We start from the raw sequence: 25,874 nt of genomic DNA, 5'->3' as shown, positions 1-25,874 counted from the left end.
ACTTCAGGCTAGCCAGGCAAAATCTTCTACCTGGATTCTATTCTATACTTTATCTTCTTTGGTTCTGCCATAATGGATTTATTATTACATAGATCTTACACAAGATATTCATGTTCTCTAATAAAGCGAAACACGCAGCGGGCTAAAATAACGATCCCCTCCCTCCTCCCCTTTTATCCCATCCTCTCCTACTATACCAGATGAACGAACTGACCAATAAATGACGGATGAAAAAGCAACCTAAAATGAGGACAATTATTCCCTTGCCATAATATCCAGGTATGTTCTACCTACATCCATTACTAGCCTATTTAATATAACTGTCTTTAGAGAAACTCTTTTCAAAAAATACATAAAATGACAGGCAAAATAATGCCTGTGAATAAAAAACAAGGATGACAACATCCATAAGTAGCGAAGCACAAAAAATTGTGGATGGGAATACGTAGAAGTAGATTTAAAGTGTATTTATTAAAATCAAGAATAGATTTATTGTAGAAAATAAACACGAAACCTTGTTTCATTTTGTATGATGAAGACGGTTAAAGTAAATTACATACTAGATGCACATAACAATGGGGGAAAAAAATTTGAAACTGTTAATGCAAAAAAGTTTTAAAATTGGACCAAAAATATGGGGAAATATGTCAAACATATAAAAATAGCCAAAAACCTGCTAAAAGGCAGTTTGGCCGCCATTGTTTCTTTTCTTAAAACACCAGAAATTTAATGTTAATATCTTTAACTGAAAAATTTTTGAAAATTGGACTATAAACACCAAAGATGTGGGTAAAAATGTGATAAATACAAAAATAGCCAAAAACCTGCAAAAAGGCAGTCTGACAGTTATTGTTGTTTTCTTCAAATGACAGGAAATTTAATTTTGATATCTTTATCTGAAAAAATTTCGAAAATCGGACCATAAACACCAAAGATATGGGGAAAAATGTGAAAAATATAAAAATAGCCAAAAACCTGCAAAAAGGCAGTCTGACCGTCATTGTTGTTTTCTTCAAATGACAGGAAATTTAATTTTGATATCTTTAACTGAAAAAATTTTGAAAATCGGACCATAAACACCAAAGATATGGGGAAAATTTGGAAAATATAAAAAATAGCCTAAAACCTGCTAAAAAGCAGTCCGACCGCCATTGATGTTTTATAGTTAATTGTGCTCCTTAATGATGGGAATGTTGTCAAAAAATTTCAGCTCTCTATCTTTTATAGGAGCCGAGAAAATCACGTTTCCCCCAATTCATTAATTACGGACGGACATTGTGAATTATAGAGTAGCTTCGCTACTAAAAATCTTCAAGAAGTTAGTTTGAACAAAAATACATGTAAATCTATTTTAAAATTACTCAAAGTACAGGATGCTTGATAAGGACATACTGACATTTAAGACTTGATTATAGAGATGCCTAATTGTCCAAGGAAACCATTTTCCACAAATCAAGAAAATAGGAAAATTTTATCATATAAAATATTGTATTTAAATATCTAAAAATCATCATGCTTAACATTAGGTACCTATAGAGTTACTACGCTTTTTAAATTGTACCTAAAAGTTACAGGAATCATCATATAACGTTTGAAATCTATAGAACAATTCTAACATGACTATATTAACGAAAAAAGCCAACCGTTACGTACGGACGCACAGACCCTAATTATAGAAAAGATTTGCTAAAAAAAACATAGGTACCTTTTTACTATCATAAAGTTTTTGCTTTCCCTCGTAGAAATCATTTTCCATGTTCTGATGTTTGTTAGGGCCGCTTTGTCCAGGCAGTGTTGATCCATGATGGACATTGTCTGTAGGTAGGTTGTCATTCCATATGTAGTTGTCTCTAAATTTATAAATATACATTGAGATGGATAGTTATGTAGATGGACTATGGACATTGTCTGTTGTCATTCCATATGTAGTTATTTCTAAATTTATAGATTTATAATGAGATAGATAGATAGTTATGTAGATGGACTATGGACATTGTCTGTAGTTAGGTTGTCATTCCATATGTAGCTATCTCTAAATTTATAAATATATATTGAGATAGATAGATAGTTATGTAGATGGACTATTGGCATTGTCTGTAGGTAGGTTGTCATTCCATATGTAGTTATCTCTAAATTAATAGATAATCAGATGGTTAAAGTAAAAGAATATAGTCTTCTAGCGTCTTTGAGTTGAATGGAATGGGTGGGGGGTTTATATTTTTCTATTTGCAATTTCTTTTGGGAGGGTAGAGATTCCATCCCCCAAAAGCCTTTCCTGGACCTATGAAAAGCGTGAACTATAAAGGAGAATCATAGCAATCAGAGATTCTTTGCTAAACACACAGACATAAACATAGACAATAACATCCTGCTACTTTTATCTCATTACAAAGAGATATTTGAGATACATACCTAGATAAACACATAAATGTACAAACAATGAAAAATCATAAGATATAGATAATAAAAAAAAAATATTTTCATAATAAATATACTGAAAGAAAGGTTTATTTTATCTTACATTAAGCTGTCCCTAAAATTAACTCAACTAGAGGGGACACGCGCTATATGTAACTCTACCCACAGTTTTCGAACATTGGTCTTTGATTATCAGCCAATAGCGTCGGAAATATTAACGCCGCCAAGTCGCTACAAAAGAGCTGAAAGCAGTTTGCTAGCAGACAATAAAAGTCTCGACCACTTGTGACAGGTAGTTGTCTGGGTTATACATCTATACGAATACAATAATGAACACTCACCTATTATCAGTTGTATCCAATAAATCTTCGTTGAGGCAAAATCCTTCAACTTTCAACTGAATCTTAGGACCTTTTCCCTCAATAATCCTAAAATATAGTACTATTCACTAAAGTAAGAGGATGTTTGTCCTGTAAGATCTCAAAAACTTAATAACCTAAGAAATTAAGTTAAAGGCAAAGCCTATACAAATATGAATCTATAATACAAAGTAGCTTGATGTCTGTCCGTCCGTCTGTCTGTCCCTTAAGATCTCGGTAACCACTGAACCGATTGGATTCTACTCTTGGGGAATATCCTACCTACTGGTCCTGTGTTGGTTTTAGACTATTTTCTTGGGGGGAGGGACACCCATAACCCCCCAAAAAACAAAAAAAATCCCCCTCGTTTTTTTTTTAAATGTAGTGGTTGCAGCACCAATAATATTTTTTTTTAAGTACCTCTTGTTGCAAAGCCCCTCGAGGCTAGGGGCAAAGCCGCTAGTGCTACTATAAACTAAAGCTTACGTGGGCATAGGTGTGGGTATGGCTTCATGAACTTCAGTACTTGCCAGTGGGGTCAAACTCGCCAAAAAATCCTGCAAAACAATAATCAAGCTGAAGATTATTGAAAAACATCTTCTATGTAGTAGGCGATATTTGAATATCTGCAGCGGCTGGTAGCTGCCAAGTAATGCTGTCTTCGCCGAAATCAAATTTTAAAAATTTTAACATAAAATTTACATAAAACATTCAAAAATAAAAAAAATACAGTAAAGAAGGGCTTAAAAACAAAGGTTGAAGGAAGCAAAATATGACTTTGCCCTAATTAGCCCTCTAACTATTATAGGAGCTGAGATAAAGTGTTCAACGCCCTCTCACTTGACTTCCTCCCCCGACAGATTAGATCCGGAAGAGACCTTTTGATTCTTTAGCTCTTTTGACTGTTTTTAAATTTTAATAATCTGGCTATAAACAAGGAATTACTCACCCTAAACAAATCCAGAACAAATTCACTGTTTGGAAACTCAAGAATAATATTCAACAGATTCAAATGAAACCTTAAACATAAAAAAATAATTAAATCATTTTCAGGGATCTTTCTTAAAGTTTAGCAATCCTTAAATAAAAGTAACTGGATGTCTAGGTGTGTGTGTCTATCTATCTGTACCGAAGTATCTCGCTAGCCGTTTAATCGATATGGTTCTTCTTTACAATGAAGCTTCGGATAGGTCATGGGAAGTTTTATAACCATGTGGAGGGGAGTAAACCACAATCCACCCAAGGGAATCTTCCCAAGAAAAATTCACTAATAAAATTTTTGTTTACTTTATTTCTGAGACGCGGTGTATGTGAGGTTCGAACTTGATGCTTACTATGCAAACAGTGGATGTGAAATTCATCATTATTGACAATGGTAATAGAATATGTGGATATATTGACAGGGGAAAATTTGTTATCATTTAAGGTTGCTAATATGGACATCAATTATTTGTCAGTTCGTTCATCCAATAGAAAAGGGATGGGGTAATAGGGGTGGATGGGATGGTGTAGAGAGAGTGGATGTGGGTATTGTTATCTTAACCAGCTGGGAATATTCCTTTATTAGAGTAAATGATAACCTGATGCAACTTCCAAGTAAAAGTATATCCATCATTTCTGACCCCCTTACCTATCATTAGCTCCTGTGAGGTCAAGATTAAATCCTCTACACTTATTTATATCCTCCATGTTGAAATAAATCCTAAACAAACAAGAACAATATCAATCATTAGTAGCGCAACAACAATAATTGAATTTTCAATCAAGGATGACAAAATTCATAGAATTGAGAAACAGACACAGTGAATTATAGAGCAGATGTTCAGTTCTCATAGTTTAAAAAAAAAGAGAATAGACAAAAATCTCCAAGTAAACAAAACCTAAAAAAAAGTTTGGACCTTTTAAAGCATAACTGGCAGACAGACTAAAAAATAAATGTATAGATGCGCTTATGTCAGAGGAATCTTCAAACTTAAAATTGCAGCTGCTTATCTTGAATAGCAGCTGAGAAAATCACATTTACCATCATAGCGTTACGGACTGACTGACTAACTGACGGACGGACAGATAAAATGAACTATAGAGTAGCTACGCTACTAAAAAAATCTGTAATATGTAATAATATGGATAAATTTAAGACATGCCCATTGAAGATGAATTTATAATTAACAATCTCGTATTAGGAAACATCTACTTCAAACATGTAATGTTTGCTTTAGCTAAAAAAATCGATTGAGATGAAATTGTTTCCTACCTTGAAATATCAATTTTACTCTCCATACTGTCTTTCAAGATAATGTAGTTTACATACTTTCCCCCAGGTGTCTGCCAGGTTCCCTGAATAAAAGTATATCAAATTGATATAAATATATATATAAATAAAATCATTCTTTCAGTGTAAGAGGGAGGGGGTGGGGGGGAGTTGTGGTATTCATATGATATACCAGCAACTACCGGTATGTTTCATAAAAACGGTGACGGGAACGCCGCGCCAGTACGACCGTTTACCGCCGCCACAAAAAATTCTTTCATTACTTCTCGTCGAATGGGACAAATTGGAATCATTTTATAATTTTTTTTAATTACAACTATCCCCTGATAAAATTTAATTTCTAAGCTCTTCCCTTGAATTTAAGATAATTTAACAAAATCTTTTTTTCCGTATCAGTTTATCCCTTGGGTAGAGCCTAGAGGTAAGTACGGAAACGGTGGTGGTCTCGCCGTTGCCACCGAGAAATTAAATTAATGAAATGTACTCTCGAATATTCACAATAATGACCTGAAGTTGATAGTGCAAGTGTTGTTGAACATACTGAACTGTTTGTTGTTGCTGCTGTGCTTCAACAGTCACTAATAAGAAACAAGTTTCAATAGTGCAGCTACTCTACAAGTCATATAAACTGTTTTTGAATTTATTACACCAATATTACTTTAATTATATTCAATATCCCTCTTATAAATTACGTCATGTCAGAGACAATTAAAATTTAGGAATCTTAAGTGATAAGACAATGGACAATAAATTGATGTACACTCCAAATTATGATAAATAAAATTGCCACTTTATGTAGATTAGCATTATTGGTTTAAAAACTTTTCACTGCTTGTTTGAAAAAAAAAACAACCAAGAATTAAAAATGGTAACAATATAATTTACGGTCCAATGTCCCCTTCCTCCCAGCCGCCGACCTGTTTGAGTTTGTTGGGGAGCAAGATCAGAACTTGAGAGTTGACTGTTGATATGGTTCAGCTGCTCTGTAGCCAAGTTTACTAAATCTTCTTCGGTCGCTTGCTAAAATCAAACAAATATTTAAAGAATTAAATTTATAAGAAACCAGTGCATACGCACCTAGCATCTAAAGAGTTCTGTGTTCAAAATTACCCCTTCTGTAGATTACAATTAGTTGTTGAAACGTTTGGACACTCGACTTAATGAAGCAACCAATAAAAACATTAAAGGTCCCCGAAGTTGTTAAGCCAATGAATAACAAAACGTTGGGGGCTAAAGTAATAAACAACCCTAAGTATATCTAGGAAAAATTCATGGATAATACCAGGACCTGCCAGGTATATTATAATAAGTGAGGCTGTAACTAAATTTTTATCTATAAACAGACTACATGTAGGTGACTGTTAGTCGAACACGTGTCGAACTTTCTATCATAGGAATATTACCTGAATATCTTGATGTGAAATATTAAGAAGTGGATCTAAATTTACAGTTTCCGACATTTTAACTTAATTCAAGTTATTTTATACCTATAGGTACTAATATCTGAAACAGTAGGTATATTTTTTTATTTCTAATTTTGGAGTTAAATTTTTAAAATTTCAAGATTTTAATTATAAATTTAGGCCGGTTGTGTCTATACGTCTGTGACTAAAACTTCAATGGATGAAAGAAATCGTCCTATATCAAATTAAAACCTTGAATGTAAATAACAAGTTTTAAAATAAAGTTATTAAACACAGAAGGTAAATAAATGTCAATAATTAAAATCTTTTTTAAATCGTTACATCAATTTATTTAAAAATGAAAAAAGAATCGCTGATTTCATTAAGATTTCTTTAAAAAAAATAGCAAAATGGAAATTTTCTCACCTTTATTTTATGAATTACTAACTCTTGATTTCATTAAGGAATACAGCTCTCGACCTAAATCTGTTGAACTTCTTTTGGAATTTATTTTATTTTATTTTAAAGAAAAGATTTATAGAAACCAGTACTTAAACAATTTAAGATACTACTTTTTCTTAACAAATATATTTAACTAACAAACCCCTTACTTATCTAATTTACCTAATATTTATTGCTTAAGTACTGGTTCATTAAAACATAAAAATACCAAAAACAGTAAGAAAAATATCCAAAAGAAGTCAAACCCAAAGAGAAGCACGAAAATCAGCTAAAATTTTTGATCGCAGATCCCAATCTATAACAGGATTTAGTAACCATGATTTCAAAGCAGGTGGCCAATCAGTTTTAACAGGCTTGCCAATATTGTCAATAAGATATTTGCCTTTAGGATCTGTTCTTGATAATGTATCCGCTATTAAAGCTGGCAAAGTTGACACTCTTGGAAGATGTTCCACATATAATTTAAAAGGTGTTGAACCAGCGATATGATTTATTACTGACACTATGAGACTGGTAAAAGGATCCTGACGAGATCTGCCATTGATAAAGGCCCAAACAACAGCAACATTATCCACCATACATACGACATGTTTATTATGTATCAACTTGTAGTTATGATAAATTGAAATAAGGACACCAACTGCTTCTAAAAAAGTTGTCTTGTTTCCAAAATTTTTTCCATCTTCATCGAATAACTGTAAAATAAACTTCTCTGGCCACATACATTGTCCAATGTAGAAAAAATCAGACATTTCACTATGAGGCATAACATAACCAACTGCGCCTATGCCTAATTCATGGTTACTTGTTTGAGAAGCACAACCTGCGGCATCTGTTACAAACACAATGGATTTTGCTGGAGGGCACTTATTCATATCAGATATAGGGAAACCATCTTTCAACTCCTCTAGAATATACAACCATTGATGTAAAAGATCAATTGTATCAGCGTCCAAGAACAGAGGTTCCATTTCATAGGAATTTTTTAAATCATCTATTACAGGAGTTCTAAAAAACTTTAAAACTGGACACATTTGAACAATAAAATTTATCATACCCAAAAGTTTCTGAAGTTCATTTTGTGAAACTTTTCCACCAGTAAGAATATCTGATATATAATTACTATACTTGATTCTTTTCTCTTCAGGAATTGACCATGACATATTTATAGTATTAAAATAAATGCCTAAAATCACTCCTTCTTGTTGGTATAAAAAAGCTTTGTCTGGTTTGTCTAACGGAGCTAATGGTAACTTGATTTTTTCAGCTAAATCCAAATAAACTTCAACAAACTTTTTATTTTCAGCTAATGTTTTGGTCATGACAATCTGATCATCTAATTGACGTTCTAAATACAATTCTATTGTTTCACTTTTAACTTTAACAATGTCAGAAAAACCTTTATGTAACCTGTCATAATTTGGTACAGCTGATCTTGCACCAAATACTTGTGAAGTTTCAAGAAAATATTTGTTTAACCAAAAAAAAACCTTGCAAGAATAAATGATCAAAATGGGTTGTAACAAGTTTGTATGCACTCTGGTGATCAATTTTTGACAAATAAGCTCCTTTTCCAATAGAGTACAACTTTTTTGCCACAAAAGACGGACTAGACATCACTACTTTTGTCATTAAATTGTCTACTATTGCATCATTGAAACTTTTTCCTTCTGGTGCACTTAAATTTAAGATGGGTCTAAATTTGTCTGTTTGTTCAACAACAAACAAACTATTTATTCTAAAATTCACTATTGGTGGCTGATCAAAAGGTCCAGAAACATAACCTTTTTTATCATGGTTACCAACTGATCAGTGAATTGACAACCAACTTTTTGTAAACCCATATTCTGTGCATTTGAATCAAAAAGAGGCTCTATACGGTCAAAATCAACTAGTGAATTTGCGCCATATCTTAAATCATTAATAGTTTGTAAAACTGATTCACGTTGAGGTAAAGACAATTTTTCTTTAATTTGTAAAAACTCACTTTCATAAGAATTAGCACAAATCGGAGTATTTGGACTATATCTGCCAGGTAACGGTCTAGAAGGAAATTTAACCCAAAAATCAGCATTTGGTTCATCATTATAATTTTCCAACAGAGGAATTTCAGTATTTTTAAAGGCTTTGGTAATTTGATTAACTCTTTATTTACCGGAAAAAATCTCCTCTTCTTTAACCAAGATTCCAAAACATCTCCAGGTAAACCCAAATGACTGAATTCAACATTTCCTTAAACATTCACATTGTCATTTTAAAACCAGCCCCCCAATAAAATTAATATTCCAAATTTTTTTTCTGAAAATAAACACAATTATTATTGACAATTTCAAAATAATGATAAATATTATAAAATAAATCTATGGATTTATAAATATATATATATATATATATATTACTGGGATAAAAGACGACTATTAAAATCAATAAAACTCTTTAACTATAAAATAGTTAAATAAATAAAAACAGATTAAAATGGAATAATAAAATGCTTAATCTATAAAAAGATAAACATGTTTTAAAAATCTATCAAAAATAGATATCATAAAATACAAAAATAAAATCTGTATAAATGTATTAATTCTAAGCTCGATATAACGTAAACAAATGAAAACTACCATAGCTAATAATAAAAGAAAAACTTAAACTCTTATTTATAAGCTAAAATAAACAAACAATAAATAAAATCAATTTTTTGGATGACTGCTGTTTTTATGTCCCTGGCCGCAAGGTCTACCATTTGGCATCTTAACATTACAAATGTGAAGGTATTTATTCCCTCCATTTGTGTCGTGGCACTTTCTAGACTTAGAATCAAAAGAGTTTTTGCAGTTTTTGTCAGAATTGAACACACGACAAATAGTTCTTACTGCAATGTAAGAAGCACCAGGTTCTGAAGGTGTCCAAGTTTCTTTGATAACCTGTTTCATTTTCCCATCAACATTTTTATTAACCACGGGAACCAGCTGAACAAAAGAACATTTTTGATTGAAAGTACAAAAACTTCGGAAATGAGCATCTAGCTCTGAAAATGACATATGCGGTTGTTTCTGAGAAAATCTGATTGCATTTGTTTGCAGTACGCTATCAGTGAACGAAGTACAAAAACTCCCTTGGTCTTCATTTGTATTGTATCCAAAAGAGTTAGGAATATCTTTTAACCAATCATGTACTAGGAAAAATTTCCACAGAGGTTGAAGAGATTTGTCCCAAGGAACAACTCTGTCCTTCGCAACATATAAACCAAAAAATGCAGCCTTGAAATTTCTAATATTTCAATGTCTTCTAAGTAAAGAGAAGTTAAAACAGTTTGATTTCCACTCTCATCTCGCACCACATTTAAACTTGATAGTCCACCATTTGTTTTCTTTACATTTTCAGGGGAAAACATTTTTACAGAGAGAATTGTGGAATCCGGTTTATGAAGCTCTTCAAAACCCTTCATTGATATCTTATTTGTCAAATCCAGCCTAGATAGATCATAGGTATTAATGGGAAGTAACTCTTTGTCATCATAAAAATGAGCCGCTTTAACAAACATTTCTTCAGAGCTTATAGTTGGACAGCGATCAAATCTCAATGGATGAAGTTTATCTTTAAGATTATCCATAGTATTATTATCCCATGACTTGACAGTGTGTATTTTAATAGCATTATCCTTTAACTTGGTTTCTAGTGTAGAAGGTTTCTTAATCACTTTACTCTTTGCCTTACAGTTTTCAATAGCCAATTCACCTATTGTTAAGTAAAAATAGCACTCAGGGATTGGACCTTCACCTGGAGCTAAATCAGGAAAAATGGTTCGGAATTCTGATGCTGACATTGTTGTATCCATAAGAACATCAGATCTTTTATAGTTCATTCTGTTGTTATTAACAAAATTTGAAGTATTTTGAATAACAGAGTTTGACGGCAAATTTAAGAAATGACTATTGTTTGATTGTGATTGAAGATTGCTGCTTGAACAAGCATAACTTTGATAGGTTGGACCGGAAGGTAAATAAACAGGAGCTTTTTCAGTAGACTAGTCGAAAATTTATAATAATGTTATGAAAATGAAAATAAAATACTTAGTTACATAAAATATAAACTCCTTTCTTTTTGATTAAAACCTATTTAATTTATGTATGACTTATTTAAAGAAGATAAAAAAAAATAAAATAAAAATTATCTCATTTTTAAATATTTAAAAGAAAATAGAAATCATTGATCAAACTATAAAATTTAATTTTACAGAACAAAATAACATTATTATTAATCTATCCTGTGAATTTAGAGTATGATAAACACGACCTTGTCTTCTCAATTGACTTGTTCCATTACTGTTACTTAAACCTCCATTACTACTTTGATAAAACCCATCAAAAGAATAGTTATCAGTAACTGCTTGTGTTGATGGAGGAGGTGGAGGTGGACAAGATTCCTGACTTTTAGTTGGCAATGGTGGATTAGTGCTCTGTAAATGTAGCGAGATTACTGATGGAACACTTGAAATAGCTGAGTTTCCAGTAATTTGATGACCCAATTGATCACTTATTTCTAATTCTGCTGTATTTACAAGATTATTAAATTGATCTGTAGATAATTGATCTGGATTGACTAGGCTGTAGCCGGGTGGTAATTCTAAAATTAAAAGTTACTTAATAAAAAAAGAAACTTTTTTTAAAAACTTTACACTACTATAAAAAGTAATATAAAACCTATTACATATCTTATAAATATACCTATATTAAGAGTTATCTTATAAATTACAAGTCAATATTCTAAACTATAAAGAGTTTAGATATATATATGTATGTCAAAATTCTAAATCAATAAAAAATTTAGATATTTTTAAAGTAACTCCTCAATCTAAAATTATTCAACATAAAATCAAATCAATATTCTAAACTAATAAAGAGTCTAGATATATTTGTTCTTAAATTCTAAATTAAACAAATAATATTTTCAGTTAATATTCTAAATAATAAAAAATTTAGATATATCTTTTAAAATTTCTAAACTAATAAAGAGTCTAGATAATAACATTTAAATGATAAAATTCAATATATTATTAATATATAAAGCGAAGAAAACCTTTTACATTCCTTTTAATAAAAATAGAAATTAAATTTGCACCTGCAAAAAATTATTAAACTTGGAAAATATGTTTCTTTGAGCGACACCATGAAGTCTTTGATATCTCTTAACAGTATTAGAAGTCCATCTACCACCAATCATGGAATCTTCAACAGAAAATAACTCAGGGTTTGCAGCCATATGACTAGGTATTCCAGCACGAAAACTATGTGAAGAAAATTGTACATTTGGAAATAATGGCTTTAAATATTCATTTAACTTTTCATTCATAAACTTTGGTGTCATCATGCTGCCATTATCAAATTGAAACACAGGCTTGTTCAAATACAGACCTCTAAGTTTCAACACCATCTTGATCAAAAAATCAATGTTTTCTATAGGACACATTGATTTATCACCAGGGTATCGAAAAATATCAACTACAGTACCTTCAGGAACTTCTGAAGATTTTGGAACTACAAGATCAATTAAAAGTTGATTCTGATTCAGTCTCTTGATCTTCGCCCAGGTGATACATCTAAAAGGATCAAATCAGGGATAAGGGATAGGAAACCTGGCCATAAATTAGGTCTCGGCCTGGTTTTGAAAGGGATCATGCAACTTTTACCATTTGCCTAATTTAATGACCTTACTGGCGGACGGCTCATATTGGCTACCGCTCTAAACCAATAGTGTTCTGTGATTTGGGCTTGTTTTGTATCAACCAATCACCAATTGGCGGAGCCAATTGGTGATTGGTTGATACAAAACAAGCCCAAATCACAGATGGCGGATATTTTAGAAGCAGACAATTCTGGAAAAAATAATGATTTCGTCTGCTACGAAAAAATAAATATAAATGGTGTTAGATCACATTAGTTTAATTATTAAATCTGCTTAGAGTTAAACATTAAAAAAGGGCCATATAGAAAAAACAAAAATAACGGGATTATTTTTTTGGAAAGAAGGTAGCTACGAATTTTCATTTGGTAGTTTATAAATTAGATGTTGTATTTTGAATTTTAAAAATTTATTACGGAATTGATACAACACTGTAACCCTAATTTTTGTACAATACAACACAGTACAGATATATCATACATATAGTATCCAAAGAACTTGATAGAATGTTACCCAAGTGCATATTTATTTATTTATTTTGAATTTTAATTAGCAATGAAATTTTCAAATAAAATTTTTACTCATTAATAAAAATGCAAATAATACAAACTAAAATCTGTCTGAGGGAAACCCAACGATAGCTTTCTTACAGTTCAAATTACCAAAGTAAAAGATAAAAAAATTTTGGGAGAGAAAAAACTTCACTTTAACAAAAGCCATTAATATATAGGTTTATAAAAAGTTATGTTTTTTACTTTAAACTAGCTACCTGAATTTGATTCTATACTTTATCTACACACACACACACAGCTTTTTCATTAGCATTTTATACGAACCACTGCGCTATCCCAAAACTGGTTTATTAGGCTAGAAATAGGCCTAGGCTTGAAATAGGCCTGAAATAATATTTTCCTACGTTTCCCATCCCTTATCCCTGGATCAAATGAATTTGCATCCAAGGACATCATCTCTCCCCCTCTAAACGCCCCAAAAAAACAGAACAAACTAATGGTCCAAAAAACTTGTTTATTGAAATCGGTCATACCAGCTGATCCCCAAATCTTCATGCCCAGAATCTTCATAACTGTCCACGTCATGACCGCTCTATATTTCTTAGTAGAAACAGACTTCATCAAAGTTGACTCATTGTATATACCCTTCAACACATCACTCAACCTCGGACAATCAAAAGATTTGTCAGAAACATTATTCAAATGATGAAGTTTCTTCAAAGCAGACAAATAAGACCTAACTGTTGGATATTGTAAACCTCTATCCTCATCCAAAAAACATACATAATCAATTAAGATATCAGGCTCAACAGGAATGTAAGGTTTTCTTCGTTTTATAATACAAAAATTAGTAAAAGTACGCCATGCAGTCATGTAACTATCCCAAGTTGACCCAGATTTAGACAGTAAAATCTTTTTCCTCTGTGCATAGGGAACGCAGGCGATATATTGCCATATATTTTTCTTTGTCCCAAATTTTGACAATGTGAATGTACCTGTAGAATGAGATTGAGCTGCTAACTCAGATGTTGATGTTGGTGGATTCTTTCTCTTCGGTTTAAACCTCTTAACATTGCCAGAGTGCGCTGTTGGAGATTTAATGTATTCTCTAGCATTCTCAATAGTCAAATCAACGTGACCTTGAATGAAACTTAAGATGGCAGGAAATCCATCCAATACAGCTGTAGAATAATCATCTAATGTAATATCTGAATCAATAAATAAAGTTGGCGGAACTGGGAAATGATGCATAATATCTCTCAATGATTCTGGAAATAATGGACAGTAAATATTTACACTTCCACCATTGATTGTAGCCACATCACCGCTGTTTAATCTAGAATGATTCTTCAAATAGTGGGCTGAACAAGGAAGCCATCTTATATTCAAGTCCAACACATCTCCATCGGAAGGACAACCCACCTCTATTCTAAATGCACATTGGTATTCTTCTTTATTAAGACTCAATTTACACCTATCCACCAACTTTGCGTAAGATTCTTTGGATGTTTTTGCTTTATCACAAGCAAGAAGTCCAGCAGCCAGCAAGTCTTGAAACGAATACCATTCTGTGTGCCATCTGTTGTTCATGAACAATAGATTATTAGCTTGCACCGGATAAAAAAACTGAACCTCAGGTATTGGGTTACACCCTAAAACAAGTTCAAGATCTAACGGTATTCTTAGAGGTGTCTTTGAACCCAGAGCAACTCTAAACTCTCCAGACAAGGACTTTCCATCACTTACAGCACAAACAGATAAAATAGAATTTATGCCTTGTTTCAACAGTTCAGGTGTAATTGTTGGATAATAAGAACCAAATTTATCAGCAGTTTGGACCAACCTTAAAATAAAACAAGTCATACACTAAATAGTTTTAAATAAAAATAAAACTAATAATGAATTCTACTATAAAGAGTAAAATTTCATATTAACCATTAATATTTAAAAATAAATTCTGACTATAAACAGTCAGATTACATAAACATAAAATTTTTATGTGCAAATATTAATTACGAATTTAAAACTTCAAAAACAGATTTCAAAATATGAGAAAATAAAAATCCTCAATTAAAATAAAAATTTTCTTTTCTTTCTACGTTTTAATACATTATTATAATTAATAAAAACTACTTACTTATTTGGATTCGGTACCATCGTTTCAGTTCTTTGGGCCGAAACCTTCCGCCGCCTCTCTGTTGAAAAACTTTTAAATAAAATTTAAAAATCTGAAAATATAATAAGATTAATATTGATAAAAAGGTGAATTTTAGATAAAATCCTCGTGTTTCAATTCTTGAAACTAAATGGAAAGAACGATCATAAACTTTGTATGTAATATTTTTGTCATTTCAAATTATAGGGTGCTACATATAGGTCATATTATTCTTAAGTGAAGCCTTTGCATTTATTTTCTATAATTGTATTCAATGCCTAGATGGTTCTTTTATATTATATATTTTATTTTATTTTTCAGATTTAATTTTAAATTCTTTTTTCCATCATAAAAATTATAAGTTACAAATAATCACGTTCATTGCAAAACATTAGAGAAAATTTCCATTCATTTCAATATACTTGAAATACCAAGGACTAAATGCAACTTGTAGTTGTAAATATATTCTTTTTGTTCTGTTTTAACTTTTATAAATAAACAATAGCAGTTGCCAAATTTAAAATGTTAAAATATATATTTTAAATATTTAATTTATTATTATTCAAGTTTTGTTTTGTAAAACTTAAAGCGAACTCATAATTATACTAATAAAAATAGCAAAAATAAATTTTAATATAGTTGGGAGCCATGTTTTAATGTAATGCTCAGCTACCGCGTTTAATTTTTAGCGAGGACTAAAAACATGGTTCCCGCATTTTTGTCACTTTACATTTATTATTTACCACATTTATAAAAATTTTCGTTTGTTCCCCGCATTTAATTTTTTTTTTTTTAAATTTCTTTATATTCTATAGTATAAACAAATATATTTGTTGTGTTTTAATCCAAAGATCTCGGAAATTGAATGTTCCATTGGTGGGGTAGGGGTTGTTCATTGTTCAATTCCTGGAAGCCCTATAAATATCCTTGGTTGGTTTTAGGCCATTTTTATACTAATTTTTCCCTTAAGGCAACTAGTATAACTAAAATTGATATGAATATTGTCTATGATATAAATAGAAATTGATAAGACAGAAATTGAATCATTTAAGATTTGGCAGCCATGTTTAGGGCAAGAATCCAAACAAAGTAGCTCTAGCAGACAAATTCAACAACATGGAGAGGGGGAAGTAAATGGCCTGCTTGGGACCAATAATGTTTCAAGGAGGTTGGGGATTTCCTGGATTTTGACTAGTGATCATCACACGTATTAGATTCACCTTTATATGTAGTGAATTCCAATATATTCAAAAGGTGTAATTTAATAATTCCAGATTTTATTCTGAACGAGTCAAAATGAGTGTCTGCATGCCCCGCCTGGGATAGAGAGGGACTGGAATGCGAGAAAGAGGACAAGAAGAAGTCACGTAGGTATTTTATTTTTAAAAAAATTATTATGAATAGAAGCCGGCGGGCCACGCAGAATATATACGGATTAATATTAATTTAAAATGCAGTGGTAGTAAACTGAAATCGAGGAATATAATGAAACTGTGATATGAATATATATATATAATGAACCCGATTTTAATTTAAAACCATTGCAAATCTTTGGGCTCTCCAAGGAAAGTAAGTATTCATCTCAATATCTTGGTGGACCTGAGTCCCCTAAATAAGGTACCTAAGATATTTCTCCAAAATTGATTTTAAAATCTGCAGCTTTGTCGTCTATGTAAAATAATTTTATACATATACCCTACTATGTTGTCCTATAATAAACCCATTTAAATGGATTTCATATATAATCGCAAAATGTTTTCAATCAAGGAATCTTCTCACAACTCTTAAATTCAAAAGTTAGAAATTTTGTTAATATACCCCTTTCAAAACAAAGCTGCGGATTCGATGTACCAGAGTCCACTAGGGAAAGGAAGTGATTTCCCTAAAACAAAACCTCAGTGGACCAAAGTACACCAAGAATGGGAAGTGACTTCTCTAAAATGAAGGGATGTCACTTCCCTAAATGAAGGGAAGTGACATCCCTAAAATGAAGGGAAGTGACTTCCCTAAAATGAAGGGAAGTGTCTTCCCTAAAATGAAGGGAAGTGCCTTCCCTAAAATGAAGGGAAGTGCCTTCCCTAAAATGAAGGGAAGTGACTTCCCTAAAATGAAGAGAAGTGACTTCTCTAAAATGAAGGGAAGTGCCTTCCCTAAAATGAAGGGAAGTGACTTCCCTAAAATGAAGGGATGTCACTTCCCTAAATGAAGGGAAGTGACATCCCTAAAATGAAGGGAAGTGACTTCCCTAAAATGAAGGGAAGTGTCTTCCCTAAAATGAAGGGAAGTGCCTTCCCTAAAATGAAGGGAAGTGCCTTCCCTAAAACGAAGGGAAGTGCCTTCCCTAAAATGAAGGGAAGTGACTTCCTTAAAATGAAGGGAAGTGACTTCCCTAAAATGAAGAGAAGTGACTTCTCTAAAATGAAGGGAAGTGCCTTCCCTAAAATGAGGGGAAGTGCCTTCCCTAAAATGAGGGGAAGTGCCTTCCCTAAAATGAAGGGAAGTGACTTCCCTAAAATGAAGGGAAGTGACTTCCCAAAATGAAGGGAAGTGACTTTCCAAAAATGAAGGGAAGTGACTTCCCAAAAATGAAGGGAAGTGACTTCCCTAAAATGAAGGGAAATGACTTCCCGAAAATGAAGGGAAGTGCCTTCCCTAAAATGAAGGGAAGTGACTTCCCTAAAATGAAGAGAAGTGACTTCTCTAAAATGAAGGGAAGTGCCTTCCCTAAAATGAGGGGAAGTGCCTTCCCTAAAATGAGGGGAAGTGCCTTCCCTAAAATGAAGGGAAGTGACTTCCCTAAAATGAAGAGAAGTGACTTCTCTAAAATGAAGGGAAGTGCCTTCCCTAAAATGAAGGGAAGTGACTTCCCTAAAATGAAGGGAAGTGACTTCCCAAAATGAAGGGAAGTGACTTCCCAAAAATGAAGGGAAGTGCCTTCCCTAAAATGAAGGGAAGTGACTTCCCTAAATGAAGGGAAGTGACTTCCCTAAAATGAAGGGAAGTGCCTTCCCTAAAATGAAGGGAAGTGACTTCCCTAAAATGAAGAGAAGTGACTTCTCTAAAATGAAGGGAAGTGCCTTCCCTAAAATGAGGGGAAGTGCCTTCTCTAAAATGAAGGGAAGTGCCTTCCCTAAAATGAGGGGAAGTGCCTTCCCTAAAATGAGGGGAAGTGCCTTCCCTAAAATGAAGGGAAGTGACTTCCCTAAAATGAAGAGAAGTGACTTCTCTAAAATGAAGGGAAGTGCCTTCCCTAAAATGAGGGGAAGTGCCTTCCCTAAAATGAGGGGAAGTGCCTTCCCTAAAATGAAGGGAAGTGACTTCCCTAAAATGAAGGGAAATGACTTCCCGAAAATGAAGGGAAGTGACTTCCCTAAAATGAAGGGAAGTGGCTTCCCTAAAATGAAGGGAAGTGACTTCCCTAAAATGAAGGGAAGTGACTTCCCTAAAATGAAGGGAAGTGCCTTCCCTAAAATGAAGGGAAGTGATTTCCCTAAAATGAAGGGAAGTGACTTCCCTAAAATGAAGAGAAGTGACTTCTCTAAAATGAAGGGAAGTGACTTCCCAAAATAAAGGGAAGTGACTTCCCAAAAATGAAGGGAAGTGACTTCCCTAAAATGAAGGGAAATGACTTCCCTAAAATGAAGGGAAGTGCCTTCCCTTAAATGAAGGGAAGTGCCTTCCCTAAAATGAAGGGAAGTACCTTCCCTAAAATGAAGGGAAGTGACTTCCCTAAAATGAAGGGAAGTGACTTCCCTAAATGAAGGGAAGTGACTTCCCTAAAATGAAGGGAAGTGACTTCCCAAAAATGAAGGGAAGTGCCTTCCCTAAAATGAAGGGAAGTGACTTCCCTAAAATGAAGGGAAGTGACTTCCCAAAAATGAAGGGAAGTGACTTCCCTAAAATGAAGGGAAGTGACTTCCCTAAAATGAAGGGAAGTGACTTCCCTAAATGAAGGGAAGTGACTTCCCTAAAATGAAGGGAAGTGACTTCCCTAAAATGAAGAGAAGTGACTTCTCTAAAGTGAAGGGAAGTGACTTCCCAAAATGAAGGGAAGTGACTTCCCAAAAATGAAGGGAAGTGCCTTCCCTAAAATGAAGGGAAGTGCCTTCCCTAAAATGAAGGGAAGTGCCTTCCCTAAAATGAAGGGAAGTGACTTCCCTAAAATGAAGGGAAGTGACTTCCCTAAAATGAAGGGAAGTGCCTTCCCTAAAATGAAGGGAAGTGACTTCCCTAAAATGAAGGGAAATGACTTCCCTAAAATGAAGGGAAGTGACTTCCCTAAAATGAAGGGAAGTGACTTCCCTAAAATGAAGGGAAGTGACTTCCCTAAAATGAAGGGAAGTGACTTCCCTAAAATGAAGGGAAGTGACTTCCCTAAAATGAAGGGAAGTGACTTCCCTAAAATGAAGGGAAGTGACTTCCCGAAAATGAAGGGAAGTGATTTCCCTAAAATGAAGGGAAGTGACTTCCCTAAAATGAAGGGAAATGACATCCCTAAAATGAAGGGAAGGGACTTCCCGAAAATGACAATTTATACCTGAAAACTGGCATTAGGATGACAATTTTATTTTTATTCAATGATTGGACTGTTGTAATATTCTGGAGGTCTATTAGAGCCCCCTTCCCTCCCCAATACATTCCCTCTTTTATTCTGTTTACCCTTAAAAGTATTTTGTTTACATTTTAATTTATGGACCTCATTGAGTGATATCAATAAAGAAATAATAATTTTCAAAGCACATTGATATTTTGTTTAAATCACCTGTATTGTCAGATGCCAGTTTAAGACAAGCTACCTTACATTCATTCTTTTTTTCTAGATATGACGAAATCTGGAGATAACCTAAAGCAAGGATGGCCAACTTTCAAGCCGAAATCTATGGATACCCAGAAAGACTGGGTAAAGATAATGCCTATTCTATCAGAACAAGGAATGATTCTTTGATTTAAGCCACTTCTCAGGTTTAAATTCTATTGCTGTAATTTGGTTTGTTTTATCTGGTAATACCCAATTTAATACAACCCTTGAAACCCCCCCCCCCCTTACCTTCCCTCACCCCTTCTTTATTTATCTCGTTTTATTTTTCCTCTGGAAAGCAATTTCCTTTATGTCTGAATATTCCCTTAATAATTTTTAGTTAAATTTCAAGACCCTACTCATAGTTTAAACTAAGTATCCATACTATCCAGATAAAATATAGGGATAGTTGCATAAAGCGCATTTAAAAAGTTTGTTTGCATGCATACTTTACTAGAATGCCATTTAACATAAATAATTTTATATTACAACAAATAGCAATCAAATAGACACCACCAAAAAAGTCATCATGGAAACAAGACAGCCATTTATGTTGCACTAACGGCTGTGCCCCTAGCATCTATAGCCTCTATATTAGTAGGGATATGGAAGGTCAGAAAAATAGACTAAAACCATACCTAGGCTTATAGAGGTAGTTTAAACAATTAAAAAAAAAAATAATAATAATATGCAGTTCACTAGATTCCAGTTTAAATGCACTTTGGGAATCTACCCCTTTATGGTTTCCTTAATTCATCAAAGAAAAAGAATTTTATTTTGGAAACTAGATCATATGGAGAGATGTATCAATGAACAACGAGATTCCATGACTCAGAAATGGAAGGAGATAATTGGCTCTCAGTTATATTTCACGGAGATAGAGTTAAAAACCCGCAATATGATCTTCAAACCACCACTTAAGGATTTGGCTTTCCCCCGTTACTAGTCACATTTTTCTCAAAATTTGAGTAAAATTAAATTTCTTTTATCAAGTTGAAAGTCCTCAGAGTAAGTACCATTATTGTTTTTGTTGAATTTTGGTTGCAATATTTACCATCTTGTAATATCTTTATGGAAACAAAAGGTATCAAGACAATTATTAAGTACAGTGCCTTTCGAGACTTACCTATTGGTTTTAAATTATAAAGTTCTGGATTTTGAATCAAATATAATTTAAAATGACCCCCCCCCCCCCCCTAGATTGATAATGCTGTAACAATGAGTTACTCATAACTTGAAAATGCTAGTTTCTATGAAACATGATACCGAAATAGCACATGAAATATAATCAACCAAAAGTTAATGCTTAGGATTTCTCCTTATTAAGAGCTAAATGCATCTATAGTAATAAATACGCTACGGTCTACTCTTAAAGGACCACTAGAAACTCCCAATTATTTTGTGGTTTCTTCCATTCAGTCAGATATTCACAGAGATCCAATTATAGAGAAACTGCAATCGTAGATATTAAAGATTCTGAGCATTACAAATCTTTATCATTGAGAAATTCTTCCTAAAAAAATTAATCAAACATGACAACCTTCATAAAAGAGAAGCTCCAAAACGATAGGCAAACGAACATTAACACCCGTACTGTTTATAAACTGAGAATTATCAGAATATGAATTTTTAAAAGTCTAATCAAAAGTGTTAATTAATTTGCTGAGAACTGCTAAATATAGGATAAATTTTGAGGACATACTTACATTTTAGCGGACTTGATATAGAGATGCTTCGCTTATAACGTTTTACTGTGTTGTCCTAGGAATCAGTTCCATAAAGTCAGATCAGTCGGATGATAATATCACATGGATTTTGTGTTGGAAAGTAAATAATCAATATGTTTAAAATGGACATACGGGTTTTCTGGTCACGATTATAGAGTCGCTACGTCGGCTAAATTATACCTAATCTAATAGATCACCATGCAAAAGTTGAAATTGATGGAAAATTCTAACATGCTAATTTACCTACCAAAAGATGCTATCCGTTCCAGTCGTACGGAAGGACGTACGGACGGAAGGACCCGACTTAAAGAAAAGCTTTGTTTTTACTAAGCTAACAAATTTTTGATAGTTGAGTAATTAGAAGATTCCTCAATGTCACTATTTTCTTTATCCACATTAAATAAATCCAAGTTTACCCATTCCCCCCCCCCCCTTCCGATTTTGTTTTTTTTTTAAATATATGCTTCCTCCTACTAGTATTTACCTATACAATCTTAGGGTGAATTTTCTGATCGCAATCAATAAAATATACAAACAAAACTTCTGACTTTTTGGAAGATATTAAGATTTAGTGATTAATGGCAATCGCTTATGTTCTTTTCTCACTTAGAATTGCATTAGGTAATTCATAAATTATTGTACACATTAGGTAGGTACCTACTATTCAGGAAATAGTTTCCTGCTCTATTTATTCTTGGGATCAGATCCTTTTACTGACCATTTATTGAAAACAAATTTTTCAAATAAGGATTCTAATTTGATGATTGGAAGTTATTCGAATAACTGCTAATAAGCGATGAAATATTGATAAATGGATCAATTAGGTATACCAATTACGAAATGATTTTTTTTTCTTTCAAATCATAAAACCAATACGTGGTTCTCAGCTGTTGTTGGGGGTCAACCTAGTAAAATTGACGACCTATCCATTAGCCCCCACAAATATTATTGTTTTTTACTTGTTGGTAGACCGGATACCTTAAATTATTGATATGCATCCTATACTAATATTTACAAAAGATCGATAATAAGTATTTTTAGAAGAAACCTTTATTTGACTGATTTGGATAATGGCAAGATGTGTACCTATTGTTTAGGAAGGTGGGTAACAATTTAGAGCAAGGTCATTTTTCCTTAAATGTTTCATCCAGAATATGATATAAACAAGGATAAAAGCGCCCATAAAAGTCAAAACACAAAAAAAAAAACATTATTCAAAATAATTTGTGACAAAAATTCCTATGCAATAAAAAACAACTCTGAAAATAACTAGAGCTAAGTTCTGTTGTTGAAAGTAAATTTTTTCCCCCTAACTTTTCTCCACATAATGGGATAAAAAACATTAAAGATGTGCAATTGATATTTTTTAACTAAAATATTGTTCATGATTATGAGACAAGAATTTTCCTATATTAAATAGGAAATTTTTAAAAAAAGTAATGTTTCCCCTCCCCGTTTCTTATGGAAAGAAATAAGGACGAACTATTCGAGATATAGGGTAGCTTAGTTACTAAATATCGATGAATTTTGCCTTATCTAGTGGAAAACCTTTGCCTCTCCCTTTATTTTAAGTTATTAAAAATATATATTTCCAGCACCTTCCAATTTAAGTATAGAAATATTTTGCCTTTTCATAAAGAACTCTTTTTACAACTAACCTGATGCTTCATAAGTTTTGGTTTTATCTACTTTAATTTTTAAGCCCATATTAGGATGAGATTTTGGTACGGAAATATAGGTATCTGGTGAACGTCTCAGTATGATGCTACAAATATTAAGTGCATAGTCACTCCTAATATCCTGTATTCTAAGATAAATCAAAACATTTAAAATGACCAAAACACAATGACACATTAGGACAATACTGGCAAATAAATAACCCTAAACATAAAAGCTTGAAGGTCCCTTGACCTAAATATGCATATTGTTTTAGTTTTGCCTGTTTATCGACTAATTACCACTGATATGCAGGCTGTCAATTTTTCTTAAATTTATGAAGTTTATAAAAAAAACTTCATTATTTGGCAATATAAATTATTTATAGACACTTGGATAATGATAACCTTTACCCTATTAAGATTAATTCATTTCACGTGAAGTATTGTTCTTTTGGAAATAGATAAATATTGCATGTCTTTAAAGACTTACTTCTAACTACCTTAGAATATATTCTATACTGGTAGAATTTTAACTTATGTTACAGGTAATATGTAAGTCCATAACCCGAAATAATATATTGGCCGGAAAGGCTTATTTTCTTGTATTTAGAACAAAGTTAATGCAGTATAATATTAATTTGAAGTCATATGTCTATAAAGGGATATATTAATATTAACCAATACCATCAGTTAATATCATAAGAGGACTGGTAGTTTATCCCTAAAAAGTACAACCTAATTTTCGAGCAGTTATTAGATTTTTCTTCGGATTCTATTTTGTATAGGTAATTAATTATCTGTCTAATTCTCTATTATATAGACGGCAAATCCCACAAAATTTAATAGATATCCAAGTTTCTAAAATCATTTAGTAAATATAGCTGTAGATCAACTTTTTAATATCAGAATGTAGATAAGTTGAGAACTATCATAATCTTTTCAGAAATACACATGAATTTTGGTTTTCATCCCAGTTTTAATTAAACTCACATTAAAAAGAGGAACATGTAGTATTATTACAGCACTAAGTATGATGTAAGGAATTAATAGAAACATGTTTAGACAAAATTAATTGTTGCATACACCCTATAAATACGATTTGTAAAATCTTGATGTCTGTGAATTTTAGACTGCAGAATATCTCTGGAAATGAAACTTAAACCATAGATATTACTCTACCATATTAACAATAAGTCGAGTTAAATTGATTAGTATGCAAGAAGCTTATAACAGAAGTATATTACTATAAGACAAAATATTAGACACTGTACGAATTTATTGCCTTATTCTTTGTGTATAGTACTTTTTAATGCTTATGAAGTTACCTTTTATTTGGATCTTACACCAGATTATCATGCACTCTGATAAATTAAAGTTTGCAACAGAAACAAAATTAAAAGTAGTAGCTGGCTAAAATGACAATAACCTTCCCCCCCCCCCCTTCCTATTGGATGAACGATCTGACCAAAAGATGATATCTATGTTAACAATTTAAATTGTCAACAATTTTTTCCCCTGTCAGATTACCTATGTATAATCTACTTGCCTTTCACTAATTCTCACACAGAGTTTTAAACAGATAGGACACTTCAATTATATCTTAAATTCCGTCCTTCATTTCAAAATGCAGGAGTTCTTTGTTTTTGAGGATTTTTGTCGTACAAAAAAAATAACGCTTAGATCTTTTTAAATATAATACCTATAAACTATACCATTACCTACGGGATGCATCCTTAAAATTGAAAACTCAATAGTCAAAAATAAATTGTATGTATTGAAATTGATGAAATATCAAATACTGTTTAAGAGCATGCTTATTTTTTGTAGGACCTAATTATAGAGATTCTGTGATTATAATGTTGTACCTAGCTGTTCTAGGAATCATTTTCAAAAAGAAATAGGATAAATACTTATATAAGAAGAAAAATGTCGCTAAAAAGTAAAAAATCTGCATGTTTTAAATCAACGTACAGACTTTGTGGTATTGATTATACAGTTGCTACTCTGTCTAAACGAAACTGTTACAGAACTGATCATGTAAAGTTGAATCTAGAGGACAACTTATAACAAGTTTCAGCTAAAGAGCAAACCGTAACGGAAGGACATACAGACATTTCTTAATTATAGTAAGGCCTTTTAGTAAAGCGAACAAAGTAAAAAATTAAAAAACTAGTAAATCTTACACCAAACATTGACGAAAAGTTTCTTTTCTCGCAGTTGATACTAAAAGGCACAAATATTACTTGGATATAGATAAATGAAATTTTCAATATTATTGTTAAAATTCATTCTTCCTGCAAATCTCAATAATTCGAAGTACTTAGCTTAATAATAAATAAGTTAATATTTTAGATTTATGTTATTCATCGAAGTTATAACCTTAGCAATAATAGATAATTGTTAATTTAAATATTATAAGTTTCCCAAAACC

The 25,874-nt window shown here is 32.3% G+C and overlaps 3 protein-coding genes across 5 annotated transcripts in view; 1 reads left to right on the top strand and 2 right to left on the bottom strand.

Annotated features, from left to right (window-relative positions):
- Positions 1-6,563, bottom strand: part of LOC145332660 (uncharacterized) — a 51,448-nt gene extending 44,885 nt beyond the window's left edge. For 2 of the 3 annotated variants that reach the window (XM_080177667.1, XM_080177666.1), the window contains exons 1-9: positions 6,453-6,563; positions 5,967-6,069; positions 5,557-5,627; positions 5,032-5,114; positions 4,408-4,479; positions 3,727-3,796; positions 3,264-3,334; positions 2,760-2,846; positions 1,706-1,850 (exon numbers count right to left, since the gene is read on the bottom strand). In XM_080177667.1, coding sequence (XP_080033793.1) covers positions 1,706-1,850; positions 2,760-2,846; positions 3,264-3,334; positions 3,727-3,796; positions 4,408-4,479; positions 5,032-5,114; positions 5,557-5,627; positions 5,967-6,069; positions 6,453-6,509 — 759 coding nt within the window. In that variant the 5' untranslated portion in view covers positions 6,510-6,563. The remainder of the gene's footprint in view (positions 1-1,705; positions 1,851-2,759; positions 2,847-3,263; positions 3,335-3,726; positions 3,797-4,407; positions 4,480-5,031; positions 5,115-5,556; positions 5,628-5,966; positions 6,070-6,452) is intronic. The other variant, XM_080177668.1, reaches the window with a different exon arrangement.
- LOC145332661 (p21-activated protein kinase-interacting protein 1-like) overlaps positions 1-25,874 on the top strand; it is a 123,184-nt gene that overhangs the window by 86,711 nt on the left and 10,599 nt on the right. The window lies entirely within an intron of this gene.
- Positions 11,125-15,286, bottom strand: LOC145331306 (uncharacterized). Its single transcript, XM_080175924.1, has 3 exons — positions 15,243-15,286; positions 14,101-14,948; positions 11,125-11,537 (listed from the first exon to the last, which is right to left on the bottom strand). Exons 1-3 carry the CDS (start codon positions 15,260-15,262, stop codon positions 11,125-11,127), a joined length of 1,281 nt encoding a protein of 426 aa, XP_080032050.1. The 5' UTR covers positions 15,263-15,286.

This window comes from Acartia tonsa, chromosome 11, assembly GCF_053477335.1.
Source record: "Acartia tonsa isolate MP-2025a chromosome 11, ASM5347733v1, whole genome shotgun sequence".
Lineage (NCBI taxonomy): Eukaryota > Metazoa > Arthropoda > Copepoda > Calanoida > Acartiidae > Acartia > Acartia tonsa.
Note: the sequence above shows the minus strand (reverse complement) of the source record. Positions and strands in the feature narration are given on the sequence as shown.